Source organism: Dryobates pubescens, chromosome 10 (assembly GCF_014839835.1).
Source record: "Dryobates pubescens isolate bDryPub1 chromosome 10, bDryPub1.pri, whole genome shotgun sequence".
NCBI classification, from domain to species: domain Eukaryota; kingdom Metazoa; phylum Chordata; class Aves; order Piciformes; family Picidae; genus Dryobates; species Dryobates pubescens.
In genome coordinates, this window is record NC_071621.1 from 25,507,508 (window position 1) to 25,528,276 (window position 20,769).

General features: G+C 39.7%; 1 protein-coding gene across 1 annotated transcript in view; it reads left to right on the forward strand.

Moving 5' to 3' along the window:
- The window catches only part of MICU2 (mitochondrial calcium uptake 2), a 136,257-nt gene that overhangs the window by 68,696 nt on the left and 46,792 nt on the right, over window positions 1-20,769 (forward strand). The window contains exon 2 of the mRNA XM_054164608.1: window positions 7,492-7,639. Within this exon, the coding sequence (XP_054020583.1) occupies window positions 7,492-7,639 (148 nt within the window). The remainder of the gene's footprint in view (window positions 1-7,491; window positions 7,640-20,769) is intronic.

Below are 20,769 nucleotides of genomic sequence, written 5' to 3' on the forward strand. Positions count from 1 at the left end.
CTTTAAGTCCACTGACTGGCAAATACAGTAGCAGTGTGATGAGCTTTCCCAGGAAGCTGCATGAACATGTTTTCTGGGTGTGTTGCCTTTGAGGTGTCTATGTGGTCCCCCTGCCACTCTGTATGTGTTTAGTGCTTCTGCACCAGCATGTTCAAGTGGTGTGTCAGCCTCAGCAGGGGAATGTGTAAGCAGGGCGGTGTGATAACTTGCAAGTTGAGGTGTAAATGTATGGTTTGTTAAATGAACTGGTTCTCTGGCTTGTTAGAGCTTGGGCACCTTATCTGCCTTTGTTATATTCTGTTGGAGCAAATGTGTTAGTTTCGCTATTCTTTTTAAGTTTATGTTTGAAACCAAACTCTGCTAAGGATGAAATTTCTAGAACTGAATAGTGAAACTAAAACCAAAACAAACAAACAAAACCAACCAAAAACTTACAAACTGAGACAGTTTTCTGTGTTACCCTGATATGAGGGTTAATTCTGTGTTTGGTATGGGTTCTAATGACAGTGGATGACTTTGAGTGTAGCAATTTAGTCTGAACTTAGGGTAATACAAAGAGTGAGAGAGAAAAATTAAAACATGTCAGGAGTTTAGATCCAAGTAAACTGTTCAGCTGCTGCTTCCAATGTAACCATCACTAATTAGTACTAGCACAGCAGAATTTTCCAAGCAGCTATTTGGGAGAAGGAAGGGGAGTGGCACCTGTTAGTGCATCAAAAGGGCTTCATCTAATTTTGGAGTATTTATATTCAGCATGTTAAGAGTAGCCAGACACAAGGCTCTTGCATTCTCATTCTCCGTATGTCCTCCTTTTAGCAGTCTGTTCTCTCCTCAGAAAGTATTTTAACCTTTTGTCTGTTTCACATTTAAAGATTTCAGAAATGTAGTAGTTTGTTTAGTTTCACATTGCTAAGCAGTCATTCAAATACTTAAAACTTATTTCCAAACAGTATGCAGTGCCTTTTTTTTTTTTTAAGGGGTAGTGGTGGTGTTCTTTCCTGGCTTACTTTATGCCCAGGCTTGCAGCTTGATCTGCAAAGGCAGAAAATACAATGCTTAGAAAAGTGATACAGATAACTTACTGCGTAAGGGCATTTTCGCATCTGAGCCTATGCCTTTAACTTGATGTTGATCAGGACTCTACATAATACATGGCTCATGCTTTATTGTGAAAGCACACACTATATTTGCACATACTTCTGTACAAGCTTTCTTAAATATTACAGTCTTGAGCTATCTTTATATCACGTATTTCTGTCAGATGGATTTCTTGTCACAACATTTTTTCATCTATCAGTTATTGCGTCATGTGAGACTTTCAAACCTTGAGCTCCAAGCGTTACCTGTCCTCTGTGCCTTCAGCATGCTTGCTGGGTACGTTAAAATGTTCAGCAGGGCTTGAGGTTAAGTTACATTTTCTATTATTTTGATCATTTCAAATTGGATTGAGTTGAAATGGAGATACAGTAATGACACAAGTTAACTGCAAAGTTTTCATCAGTCTTACAGCAATTTGATACGGTGTTGCTAAATCCATCTGTAGATCTAGTGTGAATTAATGGATACAAACCTAAGGCTCCCAGAGAGCCTGCTGGCACCAACTGGATTTTAATTACATCCCACACATTGGTTTAGTTACCCTTATAGCAGGTAAAATGAGTGGTGCAACTTAACGCTTCCAGATCAAGGGAGGCAAAAAGAGCATTTATACTCTTTTCAGAAGAGGGGGAGGGGAAATAATTTATATCCCACTCCCCCCCCCAATGGAAAGTCGAATAAGGTATATTGATAATGGAGGAAAGAAAGGCAATGAAAGGATATGAAGAAGCAAAATAAGTAGATTATATGGAAAGGAGTGAAGAAAGAAGAAATATGTTAGGAAAAATCAACTGAAAAATGTAGACTGTTTTATAAGGAGGAAAACGTTTAGATGGAAAATGTAATAAAAGATGCAGACACATCAGAACACCAAATTCTGTGCAAAGGGAGAAAAAGTAAAATGAACAAAAATGAAGGTCATAATTTTAAGTTTAAGGGGAAAGGAGAATATATGCTTACGTAAAGTAACCTCTGAGTTTGTACACAACTACTTACATTTTGAATGGATTTACAGTTTGCTTAGCGGCGTTACAAAAGTCCCAAGTGAGGGTTATCTGGGTTTTATTTACCTAAATCTTTTTTATTTAGTGCATTTTTTTAAGTTCAGTGATGCAGTATATAGAAGATTTTACTTGACTTAAGCTTGCTATTTTTCATAGCCAAAAAAAAAGTCAAAATTGCAGGAATTATTGAGCCATGAATTCTGTATTAGCATCCTAAATGAAGAGATTGATAAACAGATTCAGCACATCAGTCTGAAAACTAATTACATGAAATGCTGTTGCTCTTAGGCATTTCTCAATACAGGATGACAAGAAGGAAACCATAGTCTTTGGTACTGCTTATAGATGAGAGTGGCTGGTCAGCTGCTGATCCCTTGCCATGTCTGCTGCAGAGGAAAACACATCTTCCTAGAACCTTTTTTTATGTCATTCATTTCTAATTTGCCCTCAAGAATCATATCTTTACCATGGACATTCTCAAATTGTCACTGGAGGCTTGACATAGAAGAACAAAGGTAACTAAATGCCAAGTTAAAGCTGAAACTTCATTCTTAAGTCACTCTGTTGCGCAGGGCTGCTGTGGAGCATGTGGGAATACCCAGTGTTTGAAGTCCCGGATGTACCCACACACAATAGAACAAGTTAAGGATGGAATTTCAGACCAAGCCTTAGCATTAATGCAGCCTAGCTCTGTGTGGTTTAATTGCTTCTTATATGCCACTGTTAAAGACAAAAATAAGCTCAAGTCAATCCCAGAGTAATTTTGAAGTATGCTTACAAGAATCTTGTGCAAGCAGTAGTGATAGATTCTCCTCACCCATCGCATCTCAGTAAATTTGAATTTTTGTATCCTGCTTGCATTGAGTTTGCACTGTTAGAAACTGCTGAGGTGTTAGATTACAGATACATTAATATCTGAAGTCCAGCCTTAAATACATAATTGTTTCCTACAGTATACCTGTCTATACTTGAAACTCATTTTGTGGAATAGAATTAGAGAGGAAAACTCTGCTTTTCGCCCAGTACTTGCATTTTTATGACCAGAATGAGCTTTGACAGTGTTTCTAGAAATGTCAGGAATGTCAAACTTATTTTATCTCAATGACTCCTTGGATGACTCAGGAAAAAGTGCTTGGAAAATATTCAGGACATAATTGAAGTGGGAAGGATACTGAATTGTATATAGAGAGCTTGGTCACCATACATGCTTTAGATGGGTGTTTTAAAAGAAGATCAATCTTAATTTGAAGTGATTGAATCAACTTTTTCTTCAGAACATAGTTTTTATCCAGTCTTTGGTAAAGTGTTTGGAATAGTGTTTAGAATAGTTATTTGGTTATCTACCCCTTCTCAGAGCACATGAGAGTTATGCTTCTAATCTCTTCTTTAAAATCTGCAGCTCTCTGCTTCTTCACTTGTATTTCCATCCTTTACCAACTATGTTTCGGGGGTTCAGCATCTCAGCTTGCTGAAGACATGAAGACCTTTATATTGGTGAAGAGAACAACGGTGAAGGAGAGAGACACAGCTTTTAAAAATACATATAGGCTGCTATTGTAGACTTGGCTATATTTTACACATGGCCTGAAACTGCTTCAGGATGCCCATGTCATCTTTTCCAAGACAGTAGATCTGCTTTTGTTCAGTATTAGGGACTGTCCTAAACCATAGTTTCAGTTAAAATGTAATGGGTTGGGGCAGACCCCCTCCCCACCACGGGCAGAAATAACGACTCAAACGGATTGCAGAAGTGATGGAAAGTTTAAATGGGAAAACAAAAAAACAACGTTGAAAGTTTTACAGAGAACCACAAGCACCGTGACAAAAGAGAGAGAGATCCCAGAACATACCCAAGAGCGTCCCATCCCCACCTGGGGGTACACCCAAACCCCCCAGGGCTCTTTCTCCCCGCCCCCCCCAACCCAGCCATGGGCCTGGGCAGGCCCAAGGGAGGCGGCTCACGCCATTTTACCTAGGCAGTAGCAGGGGATGAAAGAGGAAGTGAAGACCCCCTGTGGGTATATTATAGGGGAGCAGGGCATTATGGGAAATGGAATACCTGGTTTCCTGTGACCACCCCCCTGGGCTGGGCCCACCCCTTGGGACCTCCCAGGTGTGGTCTGTGCAGTGGCGTCCGGGCCAGCACCCAGCCTAAACCACCACAGTTAACCATTGGCAATATAGTAGTGCAGAAACAGCAATCAGTCTGGTGGAAAGAAGTGATATAATTAAAGAGTTTGGTAATTATGCTTCATAAGGCATTCTGAAATTATTATTTTGATCTGTAGAATAATCATAGTATAGCATTATGCTCGTATTGTTTACCTAGGTTATGAGAGTGGTTCTGTGTGATAAAAAGGAGAAGAACTGAGGCAGTTTGAGGGGTGTAGTTGGGAGTGTGTCTAAACAAAAGTGCAATGACCAAAAAATGAGAAGGGCATTATTCAAAGCTTAATTTGCCATTGAGCAAAAATTGCTTACGCTGTTATGAGAGGGAAATGGTTTTAGTAAGGATGCTGCATGTAAATTCCCAGCAACTATGCACTGTTCATTTGATATCTGCAACATTTGTTCAATCTTGTTAACCAAATAATTAGAGTCACTTGTCCCACAAAGTTTTAAAAAGAGTACAGTTTGCATTACATTTACTTTTAAACACTGTTCCCCAGAACATACAGGTCTGAGTCATGGAACAGTAGCAGTGCAGCTTGGGTTGTAGGCCATGACGAAGCTCCAGCGATACTGATATAAAATGGTCATATCTTAAACAAAGCCAACCTTAGCTTCAGATACCTGGAAGTAGCCCTCATTCTCCTTGCATATCAGAATATGACTGGTTTAATTCTAAAGTATGAGTATCCTGAAGATTTGTAATTGTTGTGGCCCCCTTCCCCCTGCTTTCATTGAAATCCAGGCTTTGAGGGAAACACACACACTCCAAGATGCAGCTAAAACTGACAGTACCAAGGTGCTTCTGTTGTTCAGTGAAGCATTTTAACAAATTCTTAATGCTAACACAAAGGTGCAAGGTGTGGGATTAAATGGCAAGTTGCAGCCTTCTATTTAGACGTGATGGTAATAACTCTGTTCAGGCTATGTTTATAGGTTTGTCAGTTGTGCCCCTTCTCTTGAGACCTCCAGCTGTATGAGCATATGCTCCCCATATCCAGTAAGGGGCCGTGGTGTGGAGAGAAAAAGGAAACCTGATGACACAAAGGCAAAATGCTTCATCTTCTTCTATGATGTCTCATTGTCCACTGAACTGTTTTTTTCATGCTTTCTTCAATTAACTATGTTTTTTTGCCGCAGCTTGAGGTCCACTCTCCTGTTTATGGAGTGCTTCATTTCAAGGGAGTTGTTCCTCTCTGACCACTCTGGGTCCTGTTATTTGGAGCTGCCTGTATCAGTATCAGTATCACCTTGTGAGCCTGACACTAAACCTAATGGGTTTCATTTCAGTTTCAGACACCCGCCTGAGAACTAGAAGCTATCATCCCAAAACAGCTTGTATGTTCATCATATCAGCTAGCTCCCCTGCTGTCTTTGCAACTTAGTACTAGAGTCCTGGTGTGTTGTCAGCTGGGTGGAGAAAATGTGACTGCTCACACTTGATTCTGAAATTGTTCTAACTCAGCAGAGGAAACTGAATTAGCAGTTGCTCAACTTGGAGGAATAGCAAAAATAGCATTCCCCATCCTGAAGGAACAGCAAATGAAAACTAAAGTGTCAGAATGGTTCAGAGTCCCATTCCCTTCTTGCTTTGCCAGTCTCTGGATGCATGCACACAAACACACAGGTGCCTTGTTACCTACTATGCTATTTGCACATTCTTGATTTTCATAACAACCTCCTGTGCAGCTGGGTACCTGTTACCTTGCATGTCTATAACCAGTGCTGACTTCAGCAAAAGCAAGTGAGGTGTTCCCATTAATCTCCCCACTTCTCCATTCAGATACTGTCTGCCCTTCTGTGTCCACAGTTCACGCCATAAACACACTCAGCACAGCAGACCCTGTGTTTTAACATCAGTTGGTGAGACCCTTGCAGCACCTGCATTTGGTCTGAATGTAACCAGGAACCGCTTGTGCTGCCCTTTCTCAGGAGTAATGCAGCTTGCAAAATGCTGCATTCACCTGAGCTATACTGGACTGCTCATGTGCCAAGTAGTCACAGAATTGTCAGTGTTGGAAGGGACCTCAAAGATCATCCAGTTCCAACCCCCTTGCCAGGGGCAGGGACATCTCACACTAGATCAGCTCCATAGGAACTAACCAGAAGCTGAAAACTGCTTAAATGAATAGTGGTCATTTGCTGGGAGATGTGGTGCAGCACCTTGGTAAGCCATGCTCTAGGCTGTACCCATACATTTACATCCCACACTGAGTAATGCCATGGGCACTAACCTGTCTGCACACCCATCTTGCTCTTTACTGATTTGTTTCAAGTATGTTCAAGTTGGAATCTTGGCACTTAGCCTTGGATTTTCTTGCTTTTTCTTCACTGTCTCACATCTTTGATTAATCCTAAAATTGAGTGATGCTGTTGGTCGTAAAATTGTTCCATGATTAATGTTCAAATAATGCACAATGTCTTCTGAATTTTAGCCTGTCTTGTTTTCTGTGTTGTCACTTCAATATTTTAAGATTTCAAAGATAATAGGCTTCTGTTTCACTGTGTGTCCTCTCCTGCTGCTCAGAGTGCTTGTAAGATTTCAGTCATGACTCTCAATATTTAAGAGAGAGAGAGATGGAAGTTTTTTGATTGCTTAACTAATTAAAGTTTTAGGTGTGGTGATGTGATCTCTGATTCCTTTGTTGGCATTTCCATTACCTTTCCCATTTTTCTAACTTCTCTGATAGACCCATACTTAAACTAGAACATTTTTATTCCCCTGTCTTAGGAATTGCTCCATAACTTGGTAATTAGCATTCGGAGTAGATCATTTGCACAGGTGCCAAGCACATTTCAACCTTTGCTGAGCCAGTCACTAACCTGGCAAAATGCTATTTCCTGTTTGGTTGAGTTAGGTTTTTTTCTTGAGTTAACAAGCTGAATTTGGCTCGGTGAGAGTCCAACAAGTAACAGAGCTGGCAAGTGGGGAGGTGCAGGACCATATGTCCAAGAGCAGGGGCATGGGAAGTGAGGTAGCCTTTGGTGACAGCAAGCCATTAATTTAGCTCAACTGTGTTGTTAAGACACTCTCTTACTGAAGCCAAAAAACACCTTGAATGTCATTCATTAAGACCATGCCATTAATAGCTGTAATTTCTAGTAGTCTCTTATTGTGGCTACCCACAAACTACTGAAGCTAATCAAGACAAGGTGTAGGATTCTTTGTCATTTCAGAGTTGCAACCACCTTTCTGCATGGATTTTTTTTTCTGTTTCAGAAAGAAGATGTCATTAATGTGGAAAGAGATGAAAGATTGTCTCTTCGGAAGCATCGCTTCATGCAGTTTGCATCTTTGGAATACGAAGGAGAATATTACATGACACCAAGAGATTTCTTGTTCTCAGTGGTGTTTGATCAAGTTGACCGTAAGTTGTTTGCTCATCATTGTATCTGTGAAGGAAAAATAAACAGGCAGGTCCCCTTGAAGATATGATTTACAGATCACTGGGACAAGATGCTTTATCTGAAATAATTCAGCCAAAGCCGGTTTATAAATTTTGTGCCTAAGGATTCTCACAGACACCACCACCCTTTACACCAGTGAAGTGAAGCTGATGATTTAGCAGTCTGATGACATGACATCTCAGCACAATTTGCATGTCAGATGAGTATCTAGTTCCTCAAATACTAACATGCTACAGAAAATAGAAGGATTATGATATAATAGTATTCATACCATTCTTGGCCACATTATCTATCCACTTCACCAGTAAGTACCCTGTGACCTTTTTCTCTTGGAAGAGGCAGTGATGGAAGTTAACTGAAATGAGTGCAGTGCAGCACTGAACTCAGCTCTAGGTTTCTGGTTTCTTCTGTCTCTTCTCCAAGGCAACCAGCACCAGAACAAGAGGACACAGTCTCAAGCTGCGCCAGGGGAGGTTTAGGCTTGAGGTGAGGAGAAAGTTTCTCACAGAAAGAGTTACTGGCCATTGGAATGTACTGCCCAGGGAGGTGGTGGAGTCACTGTCCCTGGAGATGTTCAAAAAGGGACTGGACGTGGCACTTGAAGCCATGGTTTAGTAGCCGTGAGGTGTTGGGTGACAGATTGGACTTGATGATCTTTGAGGTCTTTTCCAACCTTATTGATTCTATGATTTTGAGTTTTCTTAGCTTTTTTTTCAGTCTTTCAGTGGAAAGACAATGGTTTCAGACAGTTGTCTGTGAAAGCAAGGTTGGGGAACTAAGTGTTTTTGGTCGTATCAGTTCATACATATTAATTGATTACTCTGGCTATAATAGTATGTGTGCAGATTTTTAATGAAGTAGTATGAGAGTAAGATTTACTTGTGATGCAGCTAAATTAATTTCTGTTACTTTGCTAATATGAGTAGGAAACAGTGCTAAACAGAAAAGAAAAAGTAATGGCAAGAAAAAAACAAGGATGAAACTCCCCTTAGTATTTCAGATTGGGATCAGCCTTACAGCAGCAGCAGCATAGACAATGCAGAGAAAAATGTTAATACTTGAATCTAGTGATCAGAAAGAAAATTTAAGTGCCATTGTTGTGGGTTCTTTGGCCAGTAACATGAAGGCAATTATAAGCAATTCTCTTCAAGTCATACTGCTTGGAATTTTAGGGGTTCTTGTAACTTCAAGCAGGCATGGCATTTGTTAGAAGAGAAATATGTTTGAAGTATTTTAGATGCATTGGTTCATTCATTGTGTTTAGAAGAGTTTTGTATGAAGAAGATAAACAATGGTGCCATGGTTTAGTAGTCATGAGGTCTTGGGTGACAGGTTGAACTTGGTGATCTCTGAGATCTCTTCCAACCTTATTGATTCTATGATTCTAAACCTATATCAAATGTCTGTCCAGGTATACTTAGAGTAGATCAAGATGATGAACTTAGCAAAGCAGCAATTATTTTGGGAAACTTTCTGCTTTTATCATAAGATTATTTTCTTTTCACCATGAGCAGTGGTTTTAGAAAGGAAAACAGGCATGTCACTACTGATCCTAGAAAGCCCTTCACTTACTGGCGCACTGAGATGCAGTTTTAACACATGATTCTGCATGTAAGTGGTGAGCCTTATAATATTGAACTTAAAGCTGCAATGATTTGGTTTTTCTCTACCTATTTTTGATTCATTAAAAAAAAGTTCTCAAAAAATTTGAAACACCCTGGCAGTAGGCAGTGATTGACCTTTATAAATATTTGCTTGAATTTTGCCAAGTGGTTACCATGTATAAAAATATGGAAGGCTTAGGGTGGTTCTAAAAGTTTTGTTCCTATTTTTTTACAGACAATGGACAGGAACATGTGACCAGCCTCATGAACATATACCTCTGTACACCAACAAATACTGCTGAGGATGAGCACAATATTCTGTTGCTTTGTTCTTCTTCAGAAATAAACATTCCCAAATAGGGAAAAGGCAAGGAAAAATAGGGGATAAGAAAGAGTTACGGGTTGGGATTAGAGGTTAGGGGTCTTTGTCCAGCAGCCTTGGGAGTTTTTTGCTTGCTGGTGATTGTCATTGGCGAATTACTTTGAAATGTCCTGGTGGTTTTTTAAGCATAATTCATTTTAGAAGAAAGTACATGTAGTGTTGTGTAAACCACATGAGTTGTTGGTGCTCGATCAGAAGGGCTGATATTAGAAAATACCAAAATATTTTAGCTATTTCCAGATTGTCAAGTGAATTCCTGTATACAGTTGAGTAGAATTTATTACTGAAGCAAAAATCTTAGGTGTGCCCTTTGACAAGGTTGCAAAACGTGCAATAAATTATGATTTATTATAGAACCCTTTCCTAGATAAGAGAACAGATGAACTGTAGTGCAAATATATCACCTGTCATCCAACCCAAATGATCTTGAACCTTGCTTGATAAATTAGCTCACTAGTTCTGCTCATTTGTTCCCTTGTGCATGGGTTTCTCTATTACCCACTCTCTTTAAGGTAGCCCAAAAATTGTGAAATCTTGACATTCCTTTTGATTAAATCACACCTGCAAAGTTATTTACTGTTAGGGTGATAATGAAGAAAAATATTTACAGTCCTGCCATCTAAGGAGAATGAGCTGATAACAAATGGCAGAGCTTCCTGAAAGACTTACTTTGTTCTATGTAAAGGAAGAAAGGCACCGTCAGAAAAAAACCCAAAGCGCAGGTGCTTGCTTTTAGATGCAGCACTTCACACTGGATTGCCTTCATAAATATTTGACTAATTCTGTTACCGTTACTTGTTTTATGGAAGGAAGCAGCCACCTCTTTATAAACAGTGGCAAACAGTAAATGAGATGTGGTAATGTGGCACAGCATGTGAACACCTACAACAGTGTTTCGTACCAGTTAACACAGTGCATACTAAATGCAGTGTTGAGATTTTTGGGGGCAATATGCCAGCAGTCTCACGTTAAAACAATGTTACTGTAGGGGTGTGTGGCAAACCATTGCAAAATCAGCCAAGTTCTTCTGGGTAATCCTGGGATATTCATGTAAGCTGTCATATCTGGTGCGATGATAGTTTAGTGAAAGAGTGGATTTTGTGACACACTGTGATGTAAAAGCTTTTCTATCACAGTATCACCAAGGTTGGAAGAGACCTCAAAGATCATCAAGTCCAACCCATCACCACACACCTCATGACTAGACCATGGCACCAAGTGCCACATCCAATCCCCTCTTGAACCCCTACAGGGATGGTGACTCCACCACCTCCCTGGGCAGCCCATTCCAATGGCAAACGACTCTCTCAGTGAAGAACTTTCTCCTCACCTCGAGCCTAAACTTCCTCTGTTACAGCTTGAGACTCTGTCCTCTTGTTCTGTTGCTGGTTGTCTGGGAGAAGAGACCAGCCCCCGCCTGTCTACAACCTTCCTTCAGGTAGTTGTAGACAGCAATAAGGTTTCCCCTGAGCCTCCTCTTCTCCAGGCTAAACAACCCCAGCTCCCTCAGCCTCTCCTCACAGGGCTGTGTTCCAAACCCCTCACCAACTTTGTTGCCCTTCTCTGGACACATTCCAGCAAGTCAACATCTTTCCTAAACTGAGGATGGGTTGGACACAATGATCCTGATGGTCTCTTCCAACCTGGTTGATTCTATTTTACTCCTAATCTATTCTTTTCTATTCTAGTCTAGTCTAGTGTAGTCTAGTCTAGTCTAGTCTAGTCTTAGCAGTTGCATCATGAAGTACCATGTAACAGAATCTGTGATGGAATACTTCCACCCTTCAGCAATCAAATCTGGTTAATTGGCCAGTCTGATTATTATGATATTAACCATGGGCCACTGCACTGGCCACTGGGGTTGGACTAGATGACCTTTGGAGGTCCCTTCCAACCCAGACCATTCTATGGTTCTATGCACTAATTTCTTTGTTTGCTTTTATTTTTCAGAAAAAAATTGTTAGGTCAAGACTCATAAAGAGGTGTGTGAGATGCTATTAGAGCAGAGGTGTTAGGCAAGAGCTGTCTTCCAGCACAGTAGCCCCTGCAGCTGCAGCAGCAATGAAGCATGCACAGCTGGATGGGCAGGAAGAAGGATTGAATAGCGGTGTTTGGAGGAAAGGGAGCCATGAAGCAAAATCACTTAAGAAGAAGTAGGTTTTAGCATATTGTTGCACAGAGAGAGCATAATCCTTTTTTCCCCTGGTTCCATTTCCAGGCCTTGAACCATGTTATGACAGTGCTGAAGGTACCTAGGGTACATTCTTTGTAAGGTCAAATAGGAAAATACATACTGACATTGTATTAATTACATTATTCTTTTTGTGGTTATGTCTGCATGAGGTGACAATAAGATTATAATAATCTAGTGTCCGTGTTGTGACTAATTTTTACCTTTGTGGTATTGCTGACTAGCTGGAGAATGATACAGAATCTGTGTGCTTCTCTGAACTGACTGCAATGCTTACTGATTAGGTGAAAGCCTTGGCAAGATGTTATCTTTTAAAAATACATTGCTAGCTATTTAGCATTTTGAAAAAGTGGTTAATGAGAAGATATGTTGTAGCTTCTCAATGAATGAAAGCAGTTTCTTGAAACAGTACAACCATAGTACCAATAATAAAACTGTCCAGGTTTCAGCAGAATTGTGAGCAAGAGGCAAGTGGTCTCAACATACATCTTGAAGGATTTAGTTATTTAAAGTGTGAAAGTTATTGGTTATTTAATGGCATCTGAATGGAAAACAGATTCCTTGAAACGAATGAAACTGTATTGTGCATATGCAGAATACTTGCAGTCCAAGTAATGGAAAGATCTGGTTATTAATAACAGGAGTCTGCTTGGTGTATAAACATGGGCTGCCTTAGAATTTCACAAGTCTTGCAACAGTTTCTCCTTGAGTCAAGTATTCCAGGTTTTGTGGCATGTTACTGTGATACTGAAGATACCCAACAGTCACTTTTTTCTCTCTTTTTAATACCTATGAGCAAGTTTGAAGAACTCACACAGTCAGTCTTGCTCTCAGAACACTTTCTTGTTTGTAAGGCTTTTTTATTTTTGTAGCACACCACACAGTATTTCAGCTACATTTGCAACATAGTTTTGGCATACCACAGAAAACATCTCTGGGATTTTTCTTGCCATGGGGTCTGAATACTTTCTGACAGATTACTTCAGGATTATTATTTTAATGAATTCATTGGAACGCAATGGGTTCTGAAGCATCTTGCTTAGCTGACAATTAACTCTTAACAGATGCAGCGTGAAAATCAGACTCAATGAATTTTTATCACTCTTAAATTTTAATTTCTTGCAACATATGTCCTTAACACAAACAGGTATTGGTTTATACCTAAGAAGTACAATCTGTTTTTAAAATTCCTTGGGTTGCATTCAGATATTTAGAACTGATGGGGATCTGGCAGACCCTCAGTGGATGATAGCAGGTGCCAAGGAGTGCGGGTCAAGCTCCTGCCAAAATCTAGCATGCATTCTAGCCTGATGCTTTCAGTTATCTGTAACTCTCTTACTGCTGATGGTTCTGTGCTTTACCTTAGGCCAATGCTAAATTTTTATTGTATTAGTCATGTGATTTATCCTTTTTAAGTAATTTTGATATAGACTGATTTATTTATTTTCCCCTGTGTGTTTGCTTGTTATATTGTGAGGGGTTTAAAATATCTAGGGTAGAACAATTGAGAATATCAATTACTTTCCTTTTAGGCAATAGTGTCAAGCAAGGTGTGCAGCCTGCTTTGGTCGATGAGAGGATCTGTCCTTACTTGCCAAATGGCTGTGGTCTCTAGGGAAACCTTTGAGAAGTTCCATTGCTCCCTATTTGGAAAACACTGGCATCATTTTCCTAAGGGAGAAACTTCCCAGGTTATGCTCTCATTTTCTCCCCAGCACTGCACCTGCAGTGTGTTATAGCACAGATTTTGCTCAGTAGCCTTCCTCATCTGCTTTGAAACAAAAGCAAATACAAAGCTCAGACTTCTTTCCATGTGTGAAACATTCAAGTTCTTGTTAGAGCCACCTGCTTACCTGGCAGTGCCCTCTCTTAGTCTTACCAGCTTTCTTACTGCCAGGGAGAATACAATCAGCTCTTAATCAATCTTCTAACATTTTCCAGCAAGCACCTGGTAATTTTGCTAGCTACATTTTTAGTTAAATATGTTTCCTCACAGACTTGGGAAGGGCTTGTGTAAGAATTTTTCAGCCACAGCTAACAGAAGATACCATGTCTTCCAAAAAAATCTCACATTTCTTACTAGATGAAAGGTAGTTCAGCTTCATTACATCATAGTCCAAATGCATCTGAACTGGCCATTCCTGTGTGTTCTGGTTAGCTTATCAGTATATAGAAAATGCCAGTATCCTGGGACTTTGTTCACCAAGAGCTGCAGCCCTGCCTGGCTTAAATTTTTTTTAAAGGAATCTTTGTATAGAACTTGACTATAAAACACCTAGCTGCCATTTGACTTTATCCAGACTATTTCAGTTCTCTTTCAGAAGAGGTTACATTTGAAGTTTTCAGTATTGACATAGTTTGCTTTCCCAAGTCCTAGTCTTCTTTTCAAGCCTTGAATACATATCCTTTGCACCAATAGGTAGAGTCACCATCACAGGAGGTATTTAGGAAGAGACTGGATGGGGTGCTTAGTGCCATGGTTTAGTTGATTAGATAGTGTTGGATGATAGGTTGGACTCTATCTCAAAGATCTCTTCCAACCTGGTCTAGTCCTATTCTATTCTATTCTATTCTATTCTATTCTATTCTATTCTATTCTATTCTATTCTATTCTATTCTATTCTATTCTATTCTATTCTATTCTATTCTATTCTATTCTATTCTATTCTATTCCCTCTGGAACTACTGGAACAATGGAGTCTTGCTACTGCATTGGTATTGGCAAGTGCTAAGTCAGTCACATACAGTCACATACCCCACTGGAGAAACTGCCAGTTCCAAAAAACTGATCACCTTTGTTTGTGGGGTTTTTTGTTTGGTTGTGGTGGTTTGTTTTTTCTTTTTTGTTTTTTTTTTCTTCTTTTCTTTCCCCCAGGTAGGAGTGAGATGTATTTATTCTTAACTGTGGACTGGATCCAAAGATTTGTGACTCCGACAGAGCAGATTCTTGTAATAGAGAATACTGAAAATAGTACTTTTGTTTTGTGTAGATGGACATCTACTTTTCCATTGTGACTGTACTTATTTACTGTTTCTGACAACTTTGGAGCAGTCACCCATACCCTGACATAGCAATTACTTAGCTTCTCCATAGATGTTTTGGTGATAGAGAATGTGAGACCTTCCTTCTGGTTTGCTGTCACTTTCTTGGGAGAAAATATAAAACCTGGTGTTCAAAAATTTCATACACTTCTCTGGTTTTGTTTGAATTGGCAAAAGAGAAGAACTATTTACCACAAAAGAGCAACACTTTTTGTCATGTGTATGGCAGTAAAGGCAATCCCTGCTGCTGAAAAAGTTAGAGGAGCTTTTAACCCAGTATGGTCAATTTAGAAGTGCAGTGGGCAGCATAAAATGACTTTGCTCTTTCATTAAAAGAAAGCCATCTATTGTTTGAGTTTTATTTGCACCCACTTTGAGAACTGTAAAAGCCTGCTTAAAACTTGATTCAAATGTCGGTTCAATCTCTTTCCTTTGCAGCTAGAATAAATGCTCTTTTCAAGAGGACAGTCCCTATTCTTCATGTCCAACAGTGCTGTAAGGAGGAAAAAGGGTATCTGCCTAGTGGATGTAGTCTACCTTGACCTTAGTAAAGGCTTTTGACATTGTCTCCCATAATGCTCTTGTGAGCAAGCTCAGGGAGTGTGGGACACAGGAACAGACACTGAGATGGATTAGGAACTGGTTACAAAATAGAGTCCAGAGAGTGGTGGTCAGTAGTGCCAAGTCCAGCTGGAGAGCTGTAACTAGTGGAGTCTCCCAGGGATCAGTGCTGAGTCGGGTCCTGTTCAACATCTTCATCAATGACGTTGATGAGAGGACAGACAGAGTGTCTGCTCAGCAAGCTTGCTGACGATACCAAACTGGGAGGCTTGGCCAATACACCTGAAAGCTGTGCAGCCATTCAGTGAGACCTGGACAGACTGGAGAGCTGGGCAAAGAGGATGCTAATGAGGTTCAACAAGGATAAGAGCAGAGTCCTGCATCTGGGAAGGAATAATAAAGCCAAATGTCTTTTTTTGAGATTTGCTTCATCGTCTGCCTTGAATTCAGGAGAGAAAGTTTTCTTTCCTGGGGAAATAAGACAATTCTAGAAAACAATAGCTTCTTTGGTGTCGTGAGACTATTTATCTTCTTTGTCTAGATTCCTTTTTTTCTTTCTGCCAAACTTTTCTCTTTAGAACATGAGGAGTTCAAAGTCACAAGGTCAGGAGACAGCTCATCTTTGCTTCTTGTATTTAGTCTCCAAACTTCTCACCCTAGAGCGCAAGAGGTGTTCTAATTGTCGCATGAGAAAGCCCTCCTAGGGAAGGCTGATGGACATGTCAGTAATTTATTATTAAACATACTGTGGGCAGCATTTTTTTCTAACTTGAAAATTAACAAAAGTGGTTTAGCTACTAGAATAAGGCATGATCAGCATCTGTCATTTCTCATTACTTTAGTTGTCTCTGATCTTTAACGGGAGTTCTCAGACTTTTCATGATACTGCTCTCTTTCTGTTGCCACCTTTCATGCTCAGTAAGGACAACTTTTCAGATTAGCTTTATGTGACTTTCTTCATTCTGTTACTCTAGAAACTAACCCAAACTAGATTGCTCCATTAGTTTTTTGTGTGACAAAAATAGGATAAGCCTTTCTTAGCTTAAAATACTGGACTATTCTGTTATCATTTACACACCCATGGAGCCCCTGCTGTAGGAAAATTTCCCAAACATCTGTTAATTGCTATGTGACAGATGTTAATGATGTATAAACAAGTCAGACTCAGCAGGGACTGTTACTGGTTCGCTCAGAGCTTCTGTGTGTGCTAATAACAGAATGAGCTAATTTTAGAAGTAGAAAGAAACTCCTGGCTAATGGTAAAAGCAAGAATGACGTGGAAAGCTCAACTGCAGGAAAGCTAGTCAGCCTCTGAAAAGAACCCTGATTAAGCATCAGAAGGAAGAAAGAAAGAAAAGCCAGAGTGTAATAATGTCTGAACCTAGTGAGTTATGAAAATAGTGAAGTAGGGTTTCACAGTATCAGTACAAAGCTCAAAGCAGTAGGCAGTCTTCTGTAGAAAAATTCCCAAACATGAGCATTAGAATGTCTTTATCTTCTCACAGTGGCAAATGGAAAAAATAATGTTGCCACTAGGGTCATCTGCATTTAAATGGCCTTCCTAAAATTTTCATGTAAGGTTGGACTTCAGAGCCTCATAAAGGGAAAAGAACCAGGGATGGAAGGTGAGGACACAGTCTCAAGCTGCGCCAGGGGAAGTTTAGGCTCAAGGTGAGGAGAAAGTTCTTCACAGAAAGAGTTATTGGCCATTGGAATGTGCTGCCCAGAGAGGTAGTGGAATCACCATCCCTGGAGGTGTTCAAAAAAAGATTGGATGTGGCACTTGGAGCTATGGTTTAGTTGTCATGAGGTGTTAGGTATTAGGTAATAGGTTGGACTTGATGCTTTCTGAGGTCTTTTCTAACCTGGTTGGTTGTATGGTTCTGCGAAAATATGTAGTTATATCTGAAGTTATATGCTACAGTACTACACCTATGCCAACAGTCTTCCCCTAAAAGCACTTTTGCATTTTGGTTGTATTTTTCATTACGCTGATTCACTAATCACTGATGGAAATGAGTTGATATTATTGCAATTTACTTAAGAAGCAACTGATACATTAGGTTCTGTTAGAACAGACATCCAGTAATTCAGTTCTTCCATTTAATAAAACTAAGTGCAAAATGGATATGTTTCTATGGTGAGGATTTATTCAGCCTTTTCTCTCAATGGATGTCTGGAGAGTTTGGGAGGGTGAGGAGCAGATGGAAAATACCACCAGCTGCAAAAATACAAGTATCTTCAGTAAAACCATGGGTTATGAGCAAGTGGATCCAAAACAATCTTGTATACTTTCTTTTGTATAGATTTGTCATATGTTTTAAAAGTTCCACTTACCCATACTCAACACAGGTGGTAATTAAATTACTAAATCATTTCCAAATTTCTAGTGAAGAGGGTGATGTGATTTCACCCTTTTCCCTCCTACTCAAATATATTTGTGGTTTCTTAAAGAAAGGTCTCCTTCGAAGCAGAGGGGAATAGGAGCTAGAGATGTAACTTGCCCAGGTCAGCCCAGGCAGTAGCTGAACACCATCTAGTGGGTGTTCATTTAATCCTTTAATTACTAAGCAGAATATATATTGGTTAAAATTTACAAATTAACTTCTGTGAATTTAATAGCAATGCCCTCAGTCATTTAGTAAATCTCATGTTCACAAATGGGGCTTATGTTCTGGAAGCTAAGCTTAATAAGGTTCTGAATTGGGTTTTTGTAGGTTTTTTTGCATTTGCTGTGCTCTGGACAGCAAGACAGGCCTTGAGCTTAAAAACATCTCTTGTTAATGAAATGACCAACACAGAATGATTTCTTTCCAATAAAATGTCTAAATTTGCTGTTAGATATAGTACTTGATGCTCTTGTGTCTTGACAAATACAACAAAAAGGTTGTCTCTTCCATCATGGGTCATTGATGAGAATTGAATTGGTTGACAGAACACTGGAACATGCTGCCCAGGGGAGTTGTGGAATCTCCCTCTCTGGAGATGTTCAAAACCTGCCTGGATGTGTTCCTGGTATAGGTGATCCTGCTCTGGCAGGGGGGGTTGGACTGGATGATATTTCGAGGTCCCTTCCAGCCCCTAATGTTCTGTGATTCTGTGATTAGTGCAACAAGTATTTCCAAAGCTCATGGAGAGGCTAAGGGAGCTGGGATTGTTTAGCCTAGAGAAGAGGAGGCTCAGGGGAGACCTTACTGATGTCTACAACTACCTGAAGGGAAGTTGTAGCCAGGTGGAGGTTGGTCTCTTCTCCCAGGCAACCAGCACCAGAACAAGAGGACACAGGCTCAAGCTGTGCAAGGGGAATTTTAGGCTCGAGGTGTGGAAAAAGTTCTTCACAGAGAGAGTTGTTAGCCATTGGAATGGGCTGCCCAGGGAGGTGGTGGAGTCACCATCCCTGGAGGTGCTCAAGAGGGGATTGGACATGGCAGTTGAAGCCATGGTTTAGTAGTCATGAGGTCTTGGGTGACAGGTTGGACTTGATGATCTTTGAGGTCTTTTCCAACCTTATTGATTCTATGATTCTATGACATCAGCCATCTCTCTCCTCTTTATTTTTTTTTTCTCTTCCAAAGGTCTGATTGGGATTCCTGGGTTATGATGATCCTAAGTTTCCCAAACTGATACTTCTAGGAAAATTCCATTGTACTTTCCCAGTCAACTGTCACCTCTTGGAACCTTTCTTGTGGTGTTTCTAAGAACTTGAAACGTGCTGCTGTAGTGCAAGTGAATTACTCTTATTTAAAAGAAAAATACTCCTTTAACAAAAAAGAATTCATTCATGGTGGTGTAAATAATTTTGACAGGTGGTGGGGTGAAATAGAAAAAAAAGTGAGCTACTATATAAACTGGATCTAAATAGCCTTTTATATTTACAGGACTCTCGAGAACCCACTCAATTTATGTGAAATGTCAGTGCTCCTGGGTACTTACCCACTGCAGTAATTTAAACTGGCTTGATGCACTGATATGTCAGCTATTTGCTGTTTGGATACAAACAGTGCTGTAAATGCCCTGCCTCTGGACAGAATTATGGTAACAGCACTGCATTTTTCATATTGATACTATGAATAACTTCAAATTTTTCACAAAATATTTCCCATTTTAGTTTTTTAGTAATATCAATTTATTACATTTCATTTTTGTTCTGTTCCATTAGGAATAAGCAATATCAACAATACCCTGAAGTTTGTACTTGCATGAGTAAGTTTAAGGACAAACTGATTAATTTAAAAAGCAGTTGAATTAACATCACTATTAACTTTTTAACCCCAAACTCCAATTTACTATTAATTCTATCTTTCAAATGCACAAATGTGTTTGTGTGCACATAAACCGATGAGATAATGCATGAGAATGGGTTTGTTGAGAGCAGTAGAACAAAGTAGGTGATGTCATTTCTGGCCTCATTATCTGTAGTTCTTGCATGTTCAAGGGCTCGTTATATATCAAAGCACCATAATAAACCATACAGTTACTTCATGTAATGTGACACAGTTTGATACAATTTGCAGTTCCTTATGGTTTGCAGCATCTTTTAGGAGATAAATAGTGTCAAAACAAGAAGGTGAAGAAGATAGTCCTCTCTGAGACATGCTTTCTTTTTTCCTTATTCCAGGTTAGTAAGGTAATTAGCAATAAATTCCCACACAAAGAGTAAATTCTTCACCTGGCACACCTTAGTTGTGTTTGCCAGTAAGTGAATCCAATTGGTAATAATTAACAATCTTTAGTATTCTTGTACATAGTCATTAACTGTATTTTTTTTTTCTTTTTACATTTTGTAAGATGCATTTGAAAAGCAATAGTTCATTGTGGTGAAGAAGATCTTCAGGTACATGGAAGAAATTGTAGTGGGATACTTGACACAGTGGTGAATATGGCTTTATATTTAGCACATGAGCTTAAATCAGGTTGTAAATAGTGAGGTAAGAATCAGGTTTTGGCCCTGTTAGGGAGTTGTTTTCTTTCTTCATTTGTATTGTGGGATGATTAATTTGCACACATTTTCATTCTGAATCCAAATTAGTCTCTGCTTACAATTAAGATGCAGTTTGCTCAAGTTATGCATTGTGGTGGAATGAAAGGCTGATCCTTCCCTCCCACCACGGGCCGGGAAAAAATGAGACTCAAACAGATTGCAGAAGTGGAAAGTTTAAATGGAAAAGCAGTGAATGTTTTACAGAGAACCAGAAGCACGGTGACAAAAGGAGATCCCAAAGCGTACCCAGAAGCATCCCAACACTTCCCTCTCCCCACCTCTCCCCCAAACCCCCAGGGTTCTTTCTTCCCCCTCTTCTCCCCTGTAGG